General features: G+C 40.2%; 2 protein-coding genes across 2 annotated transcripts; one reads left to right on the forward strand and one right to left on the reverse strand.

Moving 5' to 3' along the window:
* Positions 1 to 295: 295 nt before the first annotated feature.
* LOC121426432 (monocarboxylate transporter 10-like) lies at positions 296 to 8,262 on the reverse strand. Its single transcript, XM_041622730.1, has 7 exons — positions 8,230 to 8,262; positions 7,141 to 7,437; positions 6,410 to 6,530; positions 5,608 to 5,851; positions 4,861 to 5,086; positions 4,246 to 4,389; positions 296 to 770 (listed from the first exon to the last, which is right to left on the reverse strand). Exons 1-7 carry the CDS (start codon positions 8,237 to 8,239, stop codon positions 568 to 570), a joined length of 1,245 nt encoding a protein of 414 aa, XP_041478664.1. The 5' UTR covers positions 8,240 to 8,262; the 3' UTR covers positions 296 to 567.
* Positions 8,263 to 16,767, forward strand: LOC121426433. Its single transcript, XM_041622731.1, has 2 exons — positions 8,263 to 8,596; positions 14,875 to 16,767. Exon 2 carries the CDS (start codon positions 14,875 to 14,877, stop codon positions 15,619 to 15,621), a length of 747 nt encoding a protein of 248 aa, XP_041478665.1. The 5' UTR covers positions 8,263 to 8,596; the 3' UTR covers positions 15,622 to 16,767.
* The last annotated feature ends 319 nt before the right edge of the window (positions 16,768 to 17,086 follow it).

Consider the following 17,086-nt stretch of genomic DNA (forward strand, 5'->3'; position numbering starts at 1 on the left):
ACTCCTTTAATTCCTGGGTTGTGCGTAATTTCTAAATAAATATCGTACATGTACCATTACAATAATACAAAGTTCGCGCCATCAACTACTATTGATCACATGATTCAACCTGCACATTCAATATGTCATCAGTCACATTCTCCTTTCGTAATCATTATTAAATCACATTAAAGATGGAAATTTGTGTAAGTTATACCGTAGATGCTATGATTATATGGGTATAGCTGCTCCGCGCCCGGCCATGTGATGTCATACGTAAAAAAATGAAAAAAAAAAGCAATCAGTAAGCTATATTCTTTGTTGGATTTTCAACAAACCATCTTTGAGATGTTTCTTTCATACATCTGCTATAAATAATAACCAACTTGATAACATTGCGGACCTTAGTAATCTCTCCGGTGCTGTACTCGAAATAAACACCATCCATTAAACTTGATTTCTTCAGCTCCTTCATGTCGACATCTATATCTTTATTTTTTTAATAATGTTTTTAAATCTTTTTAAAATCTTGCATTTCCCCATTGCCATGCCTAGCCTCCAAGTATATCTTGTTTCCAACGTTCCCTTTTATAGGCTCTTCGTTGCATAGTTTTCATCACTGTGTACACGTAATTGTGATTTCGCTGATATTCTCACAGCTTCTAACCCCCTCTTTTGTCGGCGGCGGTACAGGAGGTAGACAACGGCAAAGAGAAGGAAGGAAATACCCCAGAATACTGCACAAGTAATCACCGTGACTGTATAAGATCCAGTAAGACCATGTGTTATACCTATACAAGAAAATCCAATAAACAAAGCAATGAATGAACCTATTATTGCAAAAGAAAATTAATTATGAAATGTTTATGATAGGTAGGGGAAGGCGGGGTAAGTTGTGACACTTTTTGGATTTTGCATGTTAAAATTGATATCACCTAGTAATATTGTAGAAATAAGTACCCTTACCTTTAAATTGAATTCTTCTGAATATTTTTCACCTATATATAACTTTCTACCCCCACACTGAAATTCATTGTGACCTTTGAAAAAAACGATGTCAAATGGCTCAACTTGCCCCATATGTGGGGTTAGTTGTGCCATCTTCTGGGGTAAGTTGAGCCACAAAAACTATGTACAAAATGTATGCGGGAAGAAGCAGCATGTCATTTTTTTATTTCAAGTGTTTTCACTTGCTAATTCTCTATAAATACTAACATCCTCTAAAAGTAAAAGAACTGTCATGTGAATTTACACCGTTATGCCTGCATATCAATGGCTTTTCAATTTTTTTTTATTTTTTTTATTCTTATATATTACCATAAGAATTACCATGGCTCAACTTGCCCCATGTTGGCTGGCTCGAATTACCACAGTCCGAACTTAATGCGATATTCTCACATCCAACTATTTCTTATGCATCCATCATGTAAAAGACTATGACAAGTATGAAGATCCATACCTGGACTAACAATATTGTTCTTATTTCTTTATTATATTCAAAGACGTGTGTGGGTAAAAGGTACTCCTCTATTTTACACATTTTTTTACCTTTTTGGCTGAAATTTGTAATTTTCCGTCTGAAAAAGTACCTATTGTTCCAAAGTCGAAAACAATATGGTTGGGTAAAGGGTTGTGTAATGGGTCATCAATACATAACACCACCACAATGTCTAACTCATTTATTATTTGCCTGGGGGTGGTGGCTCAACTTGCCCCTATGCTCATCTTACCCCGCCTTCCCCTACAGGTTTGTGACATGGGGACAATTTTATACAGCACTTGTTTGTCATTAAAAATATTTCAAATATTGTACAGGATTTCGAATGCTGCAGCATCTCTGAATATATACTTAATGATTGTACAAAATCTTTCCTTTCTACCAATATTCAATCAACCCATTATATACTCCCGCCGGTCATATTATGCAATATCTGAATAGAATCTCATAAAACGGAGCCTTGATATTATCTTCAAGGGAAGATCCGGGCTTTTAATATTAATATCTAAATAAATAGAGTAAAGTTCACAAAGCCAAATGCTGAACTTTCATCAAAATCGGGCAACAATTAATTAAGTTATTGAACTTTAAAGTTTATCAATATTTTTTGAAAACGGTTATATGCACATCGCATGAATATTCATTAGGTGGGCGGATGATGATCCCTACTTCCCTTTTTTATTGTGTTATTACATGAAATCATAAATGTTTCATTTTTCATACAATTCATGTGTAAATGATGTGTCTCCATTATTGAAATAAGTTGCGGAAATAGATAACTAATGCAATCAGTTATCAATCCAGTTGTTTTAGTTCTTGGGAGATTTTTTTTAATAAACCTATCACATACTTTCATATAATAAAAAACAAAAGAACAAGAGGGGATGTAGCATCATCAGCCCACCTAATTAATATTCAATGATAAAGACACGCCTTGAACTTTTGCACCGGAATAATGCAAATCTGTAAAATTCAATAAATTTGTTATTTATCCGATTTTGATCAAATTTTCAGCATTTTGCTTTCTGAATTTTACTCTATTATATCTCCAGCCTGGACCATCCCTTTAATGCTGCACATCACTAAACCGTTTCCCATTATCTCCTTCATCACTATTATTTTGTTTGATCTTTCGTCTGACGGACGTTGCCCAACAACCTAGGTTGTGAAATTCTCCACGAGCTTCCTTGATCGTCCTTTATTACTGTCGCCCCGATTTATACGTTATCATATGATTTTAGTAGTTGCACACATGATGTCGCTGATGCCTCTGTTTCTTTCGTCCTCTACTGCACGTGCCATTGATTCCTAGAAGGAATCAGCATTGGCGTACAAACAGAGGGCTTGGGGGACCCTCCTCCCTCAAAAATATGAGATAATAAATATTTTATATACTGTATACAGTGCGTCCCAAAAAAATGTCCCTCTGTCATAGGACTGGATTGATTCTAAAATGTGGAAGGATTCTCAAATAAATGTTGATGAGTAGAAAGCTCATTTCATGATCTAACTTCTATGAAAATTTCATTGGTCGCGCTTCAGCGGTTTTGAATACACACTCTGTTACGTAACAGTGGTGCATTTTAGCCCATTCCAAGTTTGCAGTATTGATGCATTTCTTCATTGTCTATGGCATGTTAACCCCTATTCTTACATCCAGGATCTGAGCAGGGATATTTCCCTAATCATATCCAGGCTCATTAAATCATAAACTTGAGCATGTTCAGAAGGACAAGAAACATAAAAATTAAGTTTGTTTGATGATTGATAAGGGGAATCAGTGCACCAATTTGAAAGAAAATGTGAATGATGGATGAGTAAAATAAGCTGAAAAAAGGGGGAATCCACAAGTTAATCACCCTTTGCGTAAAGGAACTTTACCATAGAAAATTTTGACTTTTTTCTTTTAAAAAGTTACATTGAATTATTAAACTTGACCTCAGTAGCTTATTAACTAAACAAAAATAAATTAAAACAAAAATGCAGTATTGTTGGAATTATGCATGAAACAGACATGACCTGTTGTCTCAATCATTGTGCATCTCCCGTTTATCAAACATGAAATGTACTGTCAAATACTGTTTTTGCCCTTCTGAACATGCTCCAGGTTGTGATTTGACGAGCCTGGTTAGATCATGGAGATTTCCCTGGTCAGATCAGGGAATTCCTTGGTCAGAGCAAGGAGATAGAGTTAATATCTCCTTGGTCAGAATGGTCAAAGGGGGTTGATATGCAAGAAAATGCAGAACACAGAGCAGTGCTGCATGCATGCAAACTTGGAATGGGCTGAAAAGCACCACTGTTACATAATAGGCTGTGTATTCAAAACCACTGAAGCGAGACCAATGAAATTTTTACAGAAGTTAGAACAAGAGATGGGCTTCCTATACCTATACATTTCATTGAGAATAATTTTTATTTTTGGAAGTTATTTAGCCGCATATCAGAGGGACATTTTTTTTGGGACGCGCTGTATATATATATATATATATTTATATACTGTATATATATATATATATATATATATACGAAAATAACGACCCCCCAAAATTAAGGAGGAATGAAAGAGGGAAGGGTGAAAATAAATATTACTTTCTGAATATTATTCTAAGATTTTATTTTTTGCGGAAAAAATACAAATCAGTGTATATATTATATGTACTCTCATTTGTGCTATTTGTTTTCACTTTCTGAATATCAATTAATATTCAGAAAGTAATAATTGTACAAAAATGTGAATGAAACGCGCCACTGGTTTTTGGTCTCACCTGGTAACACGGCAGCAAGTACTCCGGCTATGCCGTAAGCAAAGAACAGTCCCACATACCCCTGAGCCGCATTCGTGATACCAAAGAGTTCCACCGCAAGTCCGGTCGCCAGGGAGAAATACAGAGCACGCAGAAAGCCTACGGCTGGAAAGACAGGGAGACAGCAAGTGTACTCATACCTTTGCCCCTTTGGCGTATCATGCACTGAATTTATAACTATCAGTGATTAATATCGAATAACAAAGAGATGAAGACAAAAAGTCTACTTTGATAACCATGAAAGCAATTCATCGCTACCAATAAAAAAATGGTTTAAAAATCTACAGAATTTATAAAGTTACTTTAATGGTGACTTATATGTAAATATTAATAAATATATAAATATAACAGTGAGGCCTTCTTTTCATACTTCATGCAATATCGCATTCAATAATTTAAGTTTGTGTGTGAATATAAATCATTTTTATTCCTTTTTTAAAACATGTATTAAAATACCAGTACGGTTGAATCCAGGAATTAGGAAATGGGCGGCACGGGAATTGGGTCGCCATTCTTCGGAATAATTCAATTAATATTTCGGGGAGACATTGTTTAAATTGAAACTTTGACTCATACCTGTGGAATAGATGTAGAGTACCGGTAAACTGGATGTTATTAATATGAGGATGGAGAGGAAACAATTCAAGATGGCGATGATTGGATAGATGCTTGAAATGGGGACGGGTAGTTTATGGGAGAGAAACATGACGAGGGACCGCCCGAGTACCCCTCCTCCTGCCAAAGACGAGTGTAAAATCGCAGTAACTCCAGTAGAGATTCCGACGGAGTAGAGGTAGCTGCCCTGAAAAGATATATCAAAATGATAATGAGGATGGAGAGAAAATAAGCGAGAGCGTAGAAAACGATATTAAAAGGAACCAATTCAATCTTTGCTTTAGTTCGCATTTATGTTGTCCACGATATTAAATCGACACAATTCGCCTGTTTCGTGAGTAGGGCCTACATATTTGTTAGCCAGGTTGAGAAGAATGATGTCAAACATCCGAAGTGGTGCATACATGAATTAGCCTGCGTTTACATTCGGTGCAAGATTTCCTGTTTTAAGACGAATTGACCAAAATCGAGTGACTAAAACTTATGAGTAATGATTCTTCTTATATATTTGATAGGCAATATAATTTGCTCTTCCTAATAGACAAAAGAGTGACAGATAATCATATTAATAAAATAGAAAATTGGTCAGTTATTCGATGGAATCCCGGGATGGAATTCGAAATTATGTTGGGGGATAAATGCAATGGTCTAGCCAGCTTGAAGAAAATCCCCGTGGGTGTTGGATAAAAAATGCTATATTCCACTCACGAGATTAATGTTGCTGAACGACAACGCTGTAAACGATAACATTATGCTCAACTCGAAGACCCAGAAAGATGGCATCGATATCATCTTGATGTATCTCTCTCGCGACGTCGTCACCGCATCATTGGCCTCGGTGTCTTTCGTGGTCGCTAAGCATGGTTCATGGACATCGATTGCCTCTTTTCCTTGATCTTCATCATTGGTGACTGGATTGATAACCCGTCCCGAGAGATCTAACGGAGGTTGCCTAAAAACACAGATTATACATTTAAACCAATAATTCAGATTAAAGTAGCATTAAATCAGCCGCGGATTTTCATACGAGAGAGGGACAGGGAGCAAGTCATGAAATGACAATTTTGAAAAATGAGGATTATCGCCACTCGTGGGTAGCATTTTCCAGTACTGCAGTTTATTTTGAATAGTTAACTTGTTTATTTCACCTAGGTTATTTCGTCTTATCTTACTCGTAATTAATATACTTTCGATTGACAACCATTTAGAATGACTTGTGATTCTTCGTATAAATTCTTTGTCATATCCCCCCCCCCAAAAAAAAAAGAAATGCTATTACGCAACCACATTTATTCGTATAAAATCCAATTTTCATTTCACATGCATGCATGAACAAATAGATTTCTAGATACCATTTAGCATATGATTCATCTCTGAAATAAAAGCGAGGTAACGCAGTCGTATAAATTAATGTAAGACGAGACCGTGCTTTCGTGCGCAATAATTGCATGTTACGTCATAGAAAACTGACCAATCGCAGAGCGTGTTTATATACTATTGACTCTGTTACCTGATGAATATAACAAGAAGCCCAGAACAGACAAGTGTGCATGAAGAGAGGAGGCGAACCGACCAGCGCCACCCCCATGCATCGGCAGTCACCTGGATGATGGGACTAAATACCAGAACAGCTGAAAGATATGGTCAAGTCGAAAGATTACGTTTAGTCGAAAGGTGTCGTGTAGTCGAAGGATGACATATATTATGGTTGAAATTTAACATATAGTCACAAAATGACGTAAAGTCGAAAGATTATAGCCGTAATAATATAAACGTATCGTCAAGTGATAACGTAACATCGAAAGATGGAAAATGCAGATCGAAGTAGGAGGCAATTGGCTATGTAACCACCCCTTTCAAAAAAAAAAATAAATGAATAAAATAACATTTAAAAGAATAATACAAAAAAAAAACCTCATGGAGCGTTATTTAATCTGTCAAAGAATTTTCCGTAATCCGTAAACTTTGATGGTAACGATTCTGAAATTCTACGTTTTGGAAATGATGATAGCTGTCGGTTTGGCATCTCGCGAAGCAATGGAAATTTGTGCATTCTTCACTGATGTTATAACGGCATCTGAACGGTCTCTCAATTACAGATTCGTCATTGAGCCGACTACCATGCTGTTGCAATTGATCACACAAAACAATTCAATAGAATCATCTTAGGTTTCGGCCATATGGTCAATCGCTATAATTAAGCTCCGTCTTACGGAGCTATGAAGTGCAACACCATCTTACCTATCTCATAAAAGAATCCCATGGAAGACACCGGACCGGTACAGGACTTCTGGTCAAAGTAACCTGTGACATAGATACATCCGGCAGTATAATAAATAATCGTGCTTCCGCCGAACACCAGACTGTACGTGAGATACATCGGCCATATCTGGTGCGGGAAGCTGGTGGCAAAGAGCCCAATGGCGCAGACAAGGTTAGACCCGACAAGAGTGTAGCGATATCCGAGGACTTTGACGATGGGTGTGGTGAGTGGTGAACACACACTGAAGAGAATCCATGGAAGACTACCTAGCCAGTCTAGGAAGCATACAGAAATAAGAAAGTTGATTTTACAATATTTCGAAAATGTATTCATCTCATTCCTCTGCCAACCATATACAATTTCCACTTTATATTCTTTTACAGAAAGAGTATTTGGACATCTCTTGGACAAACTACGTGGAACCTGTTTCCGTGGAACCAGAAACTCATACATTCTGTGATTCCTTTGAGGAAAATTAGCGTGAAATCATATTGAGTGAGATATAAGAATGATCAATCTCTGTTATTTTTTCCTGGGTTAGAAACTGGGTCTTGCTTTGGATAACACATCCCGCTCTGACAAAGTAATTTTCCCACACAAACGTCCGATATAATGCCCGGGTACTTCGTGATGTTGATTCCGGGATCTCGAAGTTGAGAAACAGATCAAAGGAGATTTACGAATACTTAATCTGTTCGTCATTTCTTCCTGGGTCAGCTAGGAATCGGGTCTAGCTTTTGATACCACACTCCGTTCCTGTAAACTATTAACCCGGACAAAAGTCCGATGTAATGCATGGGTTCGCCACCATGTGTACGGAATCTTTAATCATTAGTTGAGAAACAGGGAAAGGACCAGACCTGATCCGCAAATGGATGCTTCTTACCTTATTCCGGGTGCTTTTTTTGCCCTGAATGAGGTGTGGCACCAACAAACCCAGTGTCCAGATTCAGTTATCCCGACCCGGTTTACGAAAGAGGAGTAAGGGGAATGAGAATGTGATTTATGTGTTGACGGTACAAATTAGAACCAAATTTTGGTGTAAAAATACATGTATCTTTACTTACTTAATTCCATCACGGATGCTTTAAGATCCTCTTCGATATTGTGACGAAATAGGCCTATAGAGGGCGCTTGCTAGAAATAGTGTCAGGGCCAGCCAGAGTTGTTATATATATACATAGGGACTGTGTGTGGACTCAGTTCAGTTCAGTTAGGTAGTTCAATCAGTGCAGGTGGTTGTGTTACATAAGTGGTCAGTGCATGCATGCTGCAGTGCACTCAAGTCAGTTTCAGTTCAGAGTTTATCACAGTTAGACCTCCAATTCAGGGTGCAATCCCTACAGTTCTGCTTTACATTTATATTTGTTGAAGACCTCGATTGTTCGGAGGATACGTGCTGTTAACTTCTGAGTAATAAAGACAAGTTGAAAGGTATGAATTATTGATTCAGATTCGATATCTTTGTGTTTATCGTTTGATCTGATGTTGATTGCGATGATTGTGATTGATTATCCCGTAGACAGTGTTAAATTAGGTAAACTAGTTGAACAATAACAGACCAGGCGAGCGAGCAATGAGTGAGAGTAGCGAGACAGTAATCGTGCAAGCTAAAATACCATATACTTTGGTGAGAAGCCCTTTGCTCTCGTGAGTGAGTTATGTTCCCATTCTATTGACCGCTCGGGAGCGGGAGCAAGAGAGGAGCGAGAGCTGGGGGAACCCCTAAAACGCTACAAATGGTGGCAGCGGTGTGGGATTTAGCATGCACGAAACACTGACTCGCTAAACAACATAGTGCTCGCTGTGCTCATGAGAATGATGAAATAAATGCTCACGAGATCCAACTCAAAGTAGATGAATTAATGCTCTTTATTGATGTTGGATGTGAAGTTTATTTGCTCACACTGGGTCTGTTCACATTATTGTCTGTGAGCAATCAAGCACGGCAAGCACACAATAGGGAGACATGACCGTTGATTTTCTCAGCTCACTGAAGCAATGGCCATGTGCTTTTGGAGGTTATCAAATTAGCTTGCTTGTCACACTGCTCGTGAGCAAGTCGCGAGCAAGAGTTACTTCTTAAAATCTATAGTCTAGTTTAACAGCTCATTTGTGATGATGTTAATTATATTCTAGGCATAGACAAGGAAATGGGTAGATGATAAAACCATTTTGTTTTGATGTGAAAAATAGTATGAATCTTTTAGAGAATCTTGTTATATAAATAGACGAGCAAGGATTGGAAGTTCATTGGTATTTTTGATAACCAAATTGGGTAATGAGCACTGAAAGGGAAATGGAGAGCAAGCTGATTAGACTGCAAGAAGAACTTAATCGTTCAAGAATGGAAAGAGAGCTGCTTGCGTGGGATAAGAAGCAAGTTGAAGCCAAGTTGGAAAGACTAGAGGGCACAGGAACTGACATGAATTATAAAGGACTTGGAGAGAGTGAAACTCCTAGTCGGTCTGAAAGAAGAGTGAGTGAGTCACACTACCAGACTGAAGATTCAGAGGTCAGGTTCAAGTTGCCAAGCGTCAGAACTGAACTTCATAATGAGACTTCAGGATTTATGTCTCATGAGCGCACAGCTCATGAGCAAGCTGCCCATGAGCAAACTGCTCATGAGCAAATACTCCCTACATCCTACTCACCAGAACCTCTCGGGTCCTACAAGATGTCTACTCCTTCCAATCCAAATGCACAGCATCCTCAGCTCATGAGAGAGATGTCAAAAGAGTTGCTCACTAGCAAAGAGCATGGTGGAATGATGGATGCTCATGTTTCTCGGGAAGCGATAAATATAGCTCCAAGGGTATATGGACATGGAAGTGTTGCAAGGCAACCAGTTCCAGAATATCAATTGAATTTTCATGCTCGTCGTGAGCGACCGCTTATGACACCAGATAGGTATGATGGCAAAACCGCTTGGAGAGAATATCAGCAACATTTCGAAGCATGTAAGGAAGTGAATGGCTGGGATGAGTCGCAATCAGCAATTTACTTAATTGCTAGTTTGCAAGGAAATGCTCTTAGGTGTGTCAGTGATTTGACACCTGAAAGAAAGCAATGTTATCCTGAGTTGTTGAAATTACTCAGCCGACGTTTCGACACCGGACAACAAGCGGAGAATTTCTTGGCGGAGTTGCGTCATAGGAGGCAAGGGCCAAGAGAGTCATTGCCAGAGTTAGGGCAGGCAATCCATGAACTCGCCATCAGGGCTTACCCAGATATCCCAGCCTCATCAAGAGATAGACTGGAAAGAAATCATTTCATTGATGCAGTGGAGGGCCAGTCTGTTAGGGAAGGCATTTACAGAGCTCGACCATTGACTCTGGATGAAGCGATACAAGCTGCTATTGAAACAGAAAACTTCGAGAAGATTGAGATGCAGAGACGAAGTGAGCGTATGAGGCCTACTCGATTCACGAGGGCACTCGATCAAGACACAGATGATCGCTTGCAGCAGATGGAAAGCATCTTGGTCCAACAATCACGACAAATGGAAGGCATCTTAATCCAGCAAACAAAGCAAATGGAAGCCTTGACAAACGTGATAATGAATGCAAGTTTGCATACATCATCAGGAGAGCAGTCAAACTCTTCTACACAGAAAAAAGAAAAGCGTGTTAGCTGCTATAGGTGTGGTGAGAGTGGTCATTTCATCCGCCAATGTCCACTCCCTGCACCTAAGAGAGATATTAAGAAGAAGGGAAACGAAACACAGCTAACCGGAGGATCCACGGCCAAGCTGGAGAGCACACAGGATCCACAGAGTCAACCTCAAGTACAAATGACACAATAGAAGAGATCCGGACTTTCACCCTTCCCAGTGTAGCGAACAACCCAAAGCAAGGGCTCTACATAAAGGGACAAATTAGATTAACAGATTGTAGGTATTTGTTAGATACAGGATCAACCGATACTATTGTGAACACAAGCTTATACTACCAAATGGAGCATGAGAAGAGACCAACTCTAGAAGATCCAGCAGTAAGAATCTTGCAAGTAGATGATAGCCCACTTCAGATATTAGGTGCAGCTAACCTTGACGTGAAAGTGGGAAGGACTATTAGGTCTATTAGGGTCATCTTTGCTGATATAAGATGCCAGGGGATACTTGGAATGGATTTCCTCATCCCTACGCGTGGACTTCTAGACTTTGGAAAACTCACACTTACAATCAACGGAGAGGAGATAGAGTGTATTAGCCATATGGGACATGCATTCATTGCACGAGTCGAAGTTGCTGAGAGCAGACAAATACCTGCTGGACATGAAGCCATCATACCTGGTCGAATTGCAAAGAGGAATGAAAACATAAGCGGACCTGCCCTTATTGAGCCAATGGAGGGAGGTGGGGAACTAGCATCAAGAGGACTTGTTTTAGGTCGAACTTTGGTTGATGCTGACACTGATGTCATCCCCATAAGAGTTTTGAATCCTGGAGAAGCAGATTCTGAAGTACCAGAAGGTATGGTCGTGGGAATGATCATGACAGCAGAGGTGGAAGATACATCAAGTGATAATGCTGATGATGAACAGCAACTTCCTCCACATATGCATGACCTCTACCAGAGAAGCATAACTAACTTAGATTCTCACTATCATGAAGGAGTTAGGCAATGCTTGGTAGATTTTGCAGACGTCTTTTCCAAATCCAACAGTGACATTGGATGTACCGATGCAGTGAAGCACTCCATCAAAACTGGGAAAGCAAAGCCAGTGAAACAAAGACTGAGGCGTCATCCATTATGTAACCAAGAAGAAATAGACAGACAAGTGAAAGATCTGGAAGAAAGAGGAGTCATTGAACCAAGTGAAAGTCCATGGGCAGCAAATGTGGTATTGGTGAAGAAGAAAGATGGGACAAAAAGGCTGTGTATAGATTACAGACGTCTTAACGAAGTCACTGTTAAGGATGCATACCCTGTGCCCCGTATAGACGAAACATTAGATGCACTGGGCTCTGCAAAATGGTTCTCAACATTGGATTTATCATCAGGCTATTGGCAGGTAGCCCTTGATGAGGATGCCAAAGACAAGTCCTCATTTGTAGTAAGGAATGGTCTCTATAGATGGAAAGTCATGCCATTTGGGCTGACTAATGCTCCTGCTACATTCGAGAGGCTAATGGAGAAGGTAATGAAGGGACTCCAATGGGAGATTCTGCTCATTTACCTAGATGATGTAATAGTCTATGGTCGCAGTGTTGAAGAGGAAATCAAGCATCTGAAAACTACCTTCACAAGACTACGTTCAGCTAATCTGAAGTTGAAGCCTAGTAAATGTCATTTGTTTTGCAAGTCTGTACTCTATCTTGGTCATGTTGTAACATCAGATGGTGTAACCACCGATCCTGACAAAGTGAAAGCGGTTGCTGAGTGGCCTCAACCCAAGTGCAAGAAAGATGTAAGAAGTTTCTTGGGGTTAGCCTCGTACTATCGTCGCTTTGTGAAAGGCTTTGCTGAACTTGCAAGTCCCCTCCATAGTTTGACAAAGAAATCTGCCAAATTTGAATGGAGTGATAGCTGTGAGCGTGCATTTCAGGAGCTGAAGGAGAAATTGCAGTGTGCACCAATCCTCACCTACCCAATTCCCCAGGATGATTTCATTTTGGACACAGATGCAAGTGCAAATGCCATTGGAGCAGTCCTGTCTCAGGTTCAGGAAGGACAAGAAAGGGTTATTGCCTATTACAGTAGAAAACTCAGCCGTGCTGAAAGAGCTTACTGTGTTACCAGGCAAGAACTTCTCGCTCTAGTCGAATCTTTGAAGAACTTCAGGCAGTACCTTTATGGAAGGACAATTACTGTCCGTACAGATCATGCCTCTCTGAAATGGCTGACTAATTTCAAGAGTCCAGAGGGTCAATTGGCAAGATGGTTGCAAGCAATATCAGAGTACAATCTAATGATAGAGCATAGACCTGGCAGAAAGCATACGAATGCTGATGGTTTGTCCCGTATGCAATGTAAGCAATGTGGAAGAGAAGAAGAAGTAAACGTGGATACTAGTGTCCTGAATGATCCTGCTAAGGAAGAATGTAGCATCAGGGGTATCTCCTCTCGGCCTTCACTAATAATTGCTGAGTTACGACAAGCACAACTGGCAGATGACACGCTGAATTGGATGATAGTGATGAAGGATGACAATGAATCTCGACCAGATTGGAGTACAATAGCTCAGAAGCAATCAGCAGTTAAAACGTATTGGGCTCAATGGGAACAGATTGAGACCCATGAAGGAGTTCTGTATCGAAGATGGGAGTCAGATAATGGGGAATGTGTCAAGAGGCAAGTGATTTTGCCTGAGAGTCTCCGCAAGGAAGTGATAGCGGAAGTACACGGAAACCCATTAGGAGGACACCTAGGACTGAAGAAAACCCTGGCAAAGATAAAAGCAAGGTTTTACTGGTGCGGAGTAGCTGCTGATGTGAGATCCTATCTGAGGACTTGTACCCTCTGCGAGAGAAGGAAATCACCTTCAAAGAAACGGCGTGCTCCACTGCAGCAGAGTCGTGTAGGGGCACCTATGGAGAGGGTCGCCATAGATTTGATGGGCCCATTTCCCAAAACGGCATCAGGTAATCAGTGGATACTGGTTGTCGGTGATTATCACACAAAGTGGATGGAGGCATACCCTCTTCCTGATGCTAGGGCGGAGACGGTGGCAAAGGCACTTGTTGAGGAATTTATATGCAGATTCGGAATACCACTGGAGCTCCACTCAGACCAAGGATCAAATTTCGAATCCCGGTTGTTTGCTGAAGTTCGTGAGATCTTAAAGATCACCAAGACTAAGACAACGCCCTATAATCCGAAATCTGATGGACTTGTAGAACGCTTCAACAAGACTTTGATCAACATCGTCTCTATGCTTCTTGAAGAGGATGCAGGAAAGAAGAATTGGGATCAACATCTGGCACATGCTACGAGTGCCTATCGAACCACGCCGCAAGAGTCGACAGGAGAAAGCCCAAATATCATGATGTTGGGCAGGGAGGTGAGGATTCCAATTGATCTGATGACACCCACCTTGGATGACGAGGAACAAACTAGTGATGAAGATTATGCCATGAGATTACGAAATAAAATGAGAAAAGCTCATGAACGGGCAGAGCAATGTTTGAGGAAGTCTGCAGCCAGGCAGAAGAAAAATTATGATCGAATTTCTCAAGATCATGGTCTTCAAGTGGGAGATTTCGTCTGGCTTCATGATCCTTCGAAGAAGAAGGGTGTATCACCCAAACTTCAACTACGTTGGAAAGGCCCGTACTTAATAGTCAGTCGTCTGTCGGATGTTACGCTACGGATACAGGCCAGTCAGCGGGCGAAGCCGTCAGTAGTTCATGTTGACAGGCTTAAGCCATACCATGGGCCGGATCTCCCAAAGTGGACATGGAAGCATCCTGATACTCCTGTCCTTACAGAGAACACAACTGATAATGAGAAAGATACAAATCAAGATGTAGAGGGGGAAGACACAGTGCAAACCGTTGCGGGGGAAAATGAATCAAATGTCATTAATACCAATGAACTTCCAACTACCTCAAACTCAGATAACATAGTTTCGAATGACCTTAATGATTCTGTACATGTTGATATAAACAGTGAGAGACGTTACCCTTTAAGGAAACGACGAAAACCAAAATACCTGATGGAGTATGATGATTCTTAATTTTCTCATTGTCTTCTTTCTTTTTGCTCCAGATGGCTCCATCCAGAAAGGCGATCTTTTGCAGAGATTGCGGAAGAAAATTCTATGACGGACAGGAACTAAGAAGGCACGTCAGAGAAAAACACCAATTGGAGGAAAGACAGGAGGACAGGGGACGAGAGGAGCCAGAAAAGAGGAAACACAGATGTGAACGATGCAAATATAAAACAACAAGATCCTCCAACCTCCGGCGCCACATGATGTTGGTGCACGAGAAGAACTTCTGTTCAAGAGACCCACTTGGTTTGGATGTAACAAGCACAGGTACGTCGCAGGGACTGCATCCAATTAGTCCAGTAGCGATTTCTGTCACCACTTCAAATGGATTTCAGACGCCACCAGCCCCTCAGCGCCCTTCTGGCAAGCCCCTTGCAATGCTGATGCAAAGTATGGAGGACACGGATGAGGAGGAGGAGAAACCGACGTCTCCAGCACAACCCACAGAAACCCCTTTGACTCAGCCTCTACCTGAACCTGTTCTGTCACTTTCATCTGCTTTCTCTTCACGGCCCGAACCTGCTTCATCTCCATCTGCTCTATCTACGCAACTTGTACCATCTTCTGTCTCTTCCGAATCGTCTTCTGGGTCTATCCTTGTCACTGTCGTCGAGAAGAGGGTCCAACGCTTTTATTCGCGAGGAAAACTTATCCGACAAAAGGACTCAACAGAAACATTTTTACAGCTTGTGCCTGCTGCTTGGGACCAGCAACAGGACTGCCACCACCAACTGCAGAAGTGATTTAAGAGACTGTATTCCCGTCTATTCCTGATGCCTTGATATGTTATGTATTTTGTTTTTAAATGAAAATGGAATTCTTTCTTTCTTTTGCACTTTTCCATTCTCTTCTCTAATGCTCCTTCTACCTTCTCTATCTTGTATCTTCCTACTATTTTTCTTCATTCTTTGAGTTTCATGTTGTCATTCATGATCGCCATTTTTTTGTTGTTGTAAATATGTACAGTACCTGATTTAAACAAACTGCCAAAAACTATTTTTGTATTACTGCCTTTAACTCATGTGCATAAGGAAGTTAGAGATATCTTTTTATAGTGCGATGATGATACACCTTGATCTTGATACCTCGGGTTAGTTTAATTGTGTAAACTAAACATTTGGTGCAGTTTTGTCTCGATATGATAAGTTTATGTTTTATTGCTGGGCAAGCACTTACATACTCTTGCCGATTCTTTTTGATAGTTCCATATATTTTGATCAGTACATTGTGTCATTCCAGTATTGTGCCAAAATGCAGTATTATTGCCTTTTATGCCATAAAGTTTTTTTACTATGTTTTATACCAAAAAGTCTATTTTATATAAAGCTGATGTTTTCTATGAGATATTTTTTTATGCATATTGTGTATGTTACGTATTTCTTTACCTTGATGACTAGTTTGGTACTGAGTAGTCGTTACATTTTTTTTAAAGTTTACAATGTGTTTTTTCGTTAGGTCATTATGTTTTGACATTGATATTTTATAACTCGCTATTTCGTCATTCTGTTTTAAAGTTATTTTTTTTGAAACAGGGATGTTTCAAAGTTAGTGGGGGGTCATGTGACGAAATAGGCCTATAGAGGGCGCTTGCTAGAAATAGTGTCAGGGCCAGCCAGAGTTGTTATATATATACATAGGGACTGTGTGTGGACTCAGTCAGTTCAGTTAGGGAGTTCAATCAGTGCAGGTGGTTGTGTTACATAAGTGGTCAGTGCATGCATGCTGCAGTGCACTCAAGTCAGTTTCAGTTCAGAGTTTATCACAGTTAGACCTCCAATTCAGGGTGCAATCCCTACAGTTCTGCTTTACATTTATATTTGTTGAAGACCTCGATTGTTCGGAGGATACGTGCTGTTAACTTCTGAGTAATAAAGACAAGTTGAAAGGTATGAATTATTGATTCAGATTCGATATCTTTGTGTTTATCGTTTGATCTGATGTTGATTGCGATGAGTGTGATTGATTATCCCGTAGACAGTGTTAAATTAGGTAAACTAGTTGAACAATAACAGACCAGGCGAGCGAGCAATGAGTGAGAGTAGCGAGACAGTAATCGTGCAAGCTAAAATACCATATACTTTGGTGAGAAGCCCTTTGCTCTCGTGAGTGAGTTATGTTCCCATTCTATTGACCGCTCGGGAGCGGGAGCAAGAGAGGAGCGAGAGCTGGGGGAACCCCTAAAACGCTACAATATAGATGAAGAACATG

Source organism: Lytechinus variegatus, chromosome 13 (assembly GCF_018143015.1).
Source record: "Lytechinus variegatus isolate NC3 chromosome 13, Lvar_3.0, whole genome shotgun sequence".
Taxonomy (NCBI): Eukaryota; Metazoa; Echinodermata; class Echinoidea; order Temnopleuroida; family Toxopneustidae; genus Lytechinus; species Lytechinus variegatus.

Coding starts and splice junctions, on each gene's coding strand:
- LOC121426432 (XM_041622730.1), bottom strand. Junction 6,531..7,140: donor GGGATTCTTTTATGAGATAG/GTAAGATGGTGT, acceptor CATATCTTTCAG/CTGTTCTGGTATTTAGTCCC. Junction 5,087..5,607: donor CGTTCAGCAACATTAATCTC/GTGAGTGGAATA, acceptor ATATCTTTTCAG/GGCAGCTACCTCTACTCCGT.
- LOC121426433 (XM_041622731.1), top strand. CDS start 14,875: ATGGCTCCATCCAGAAAGGCGATCTTTTGCAGAGATTGCGGAAGAAAA.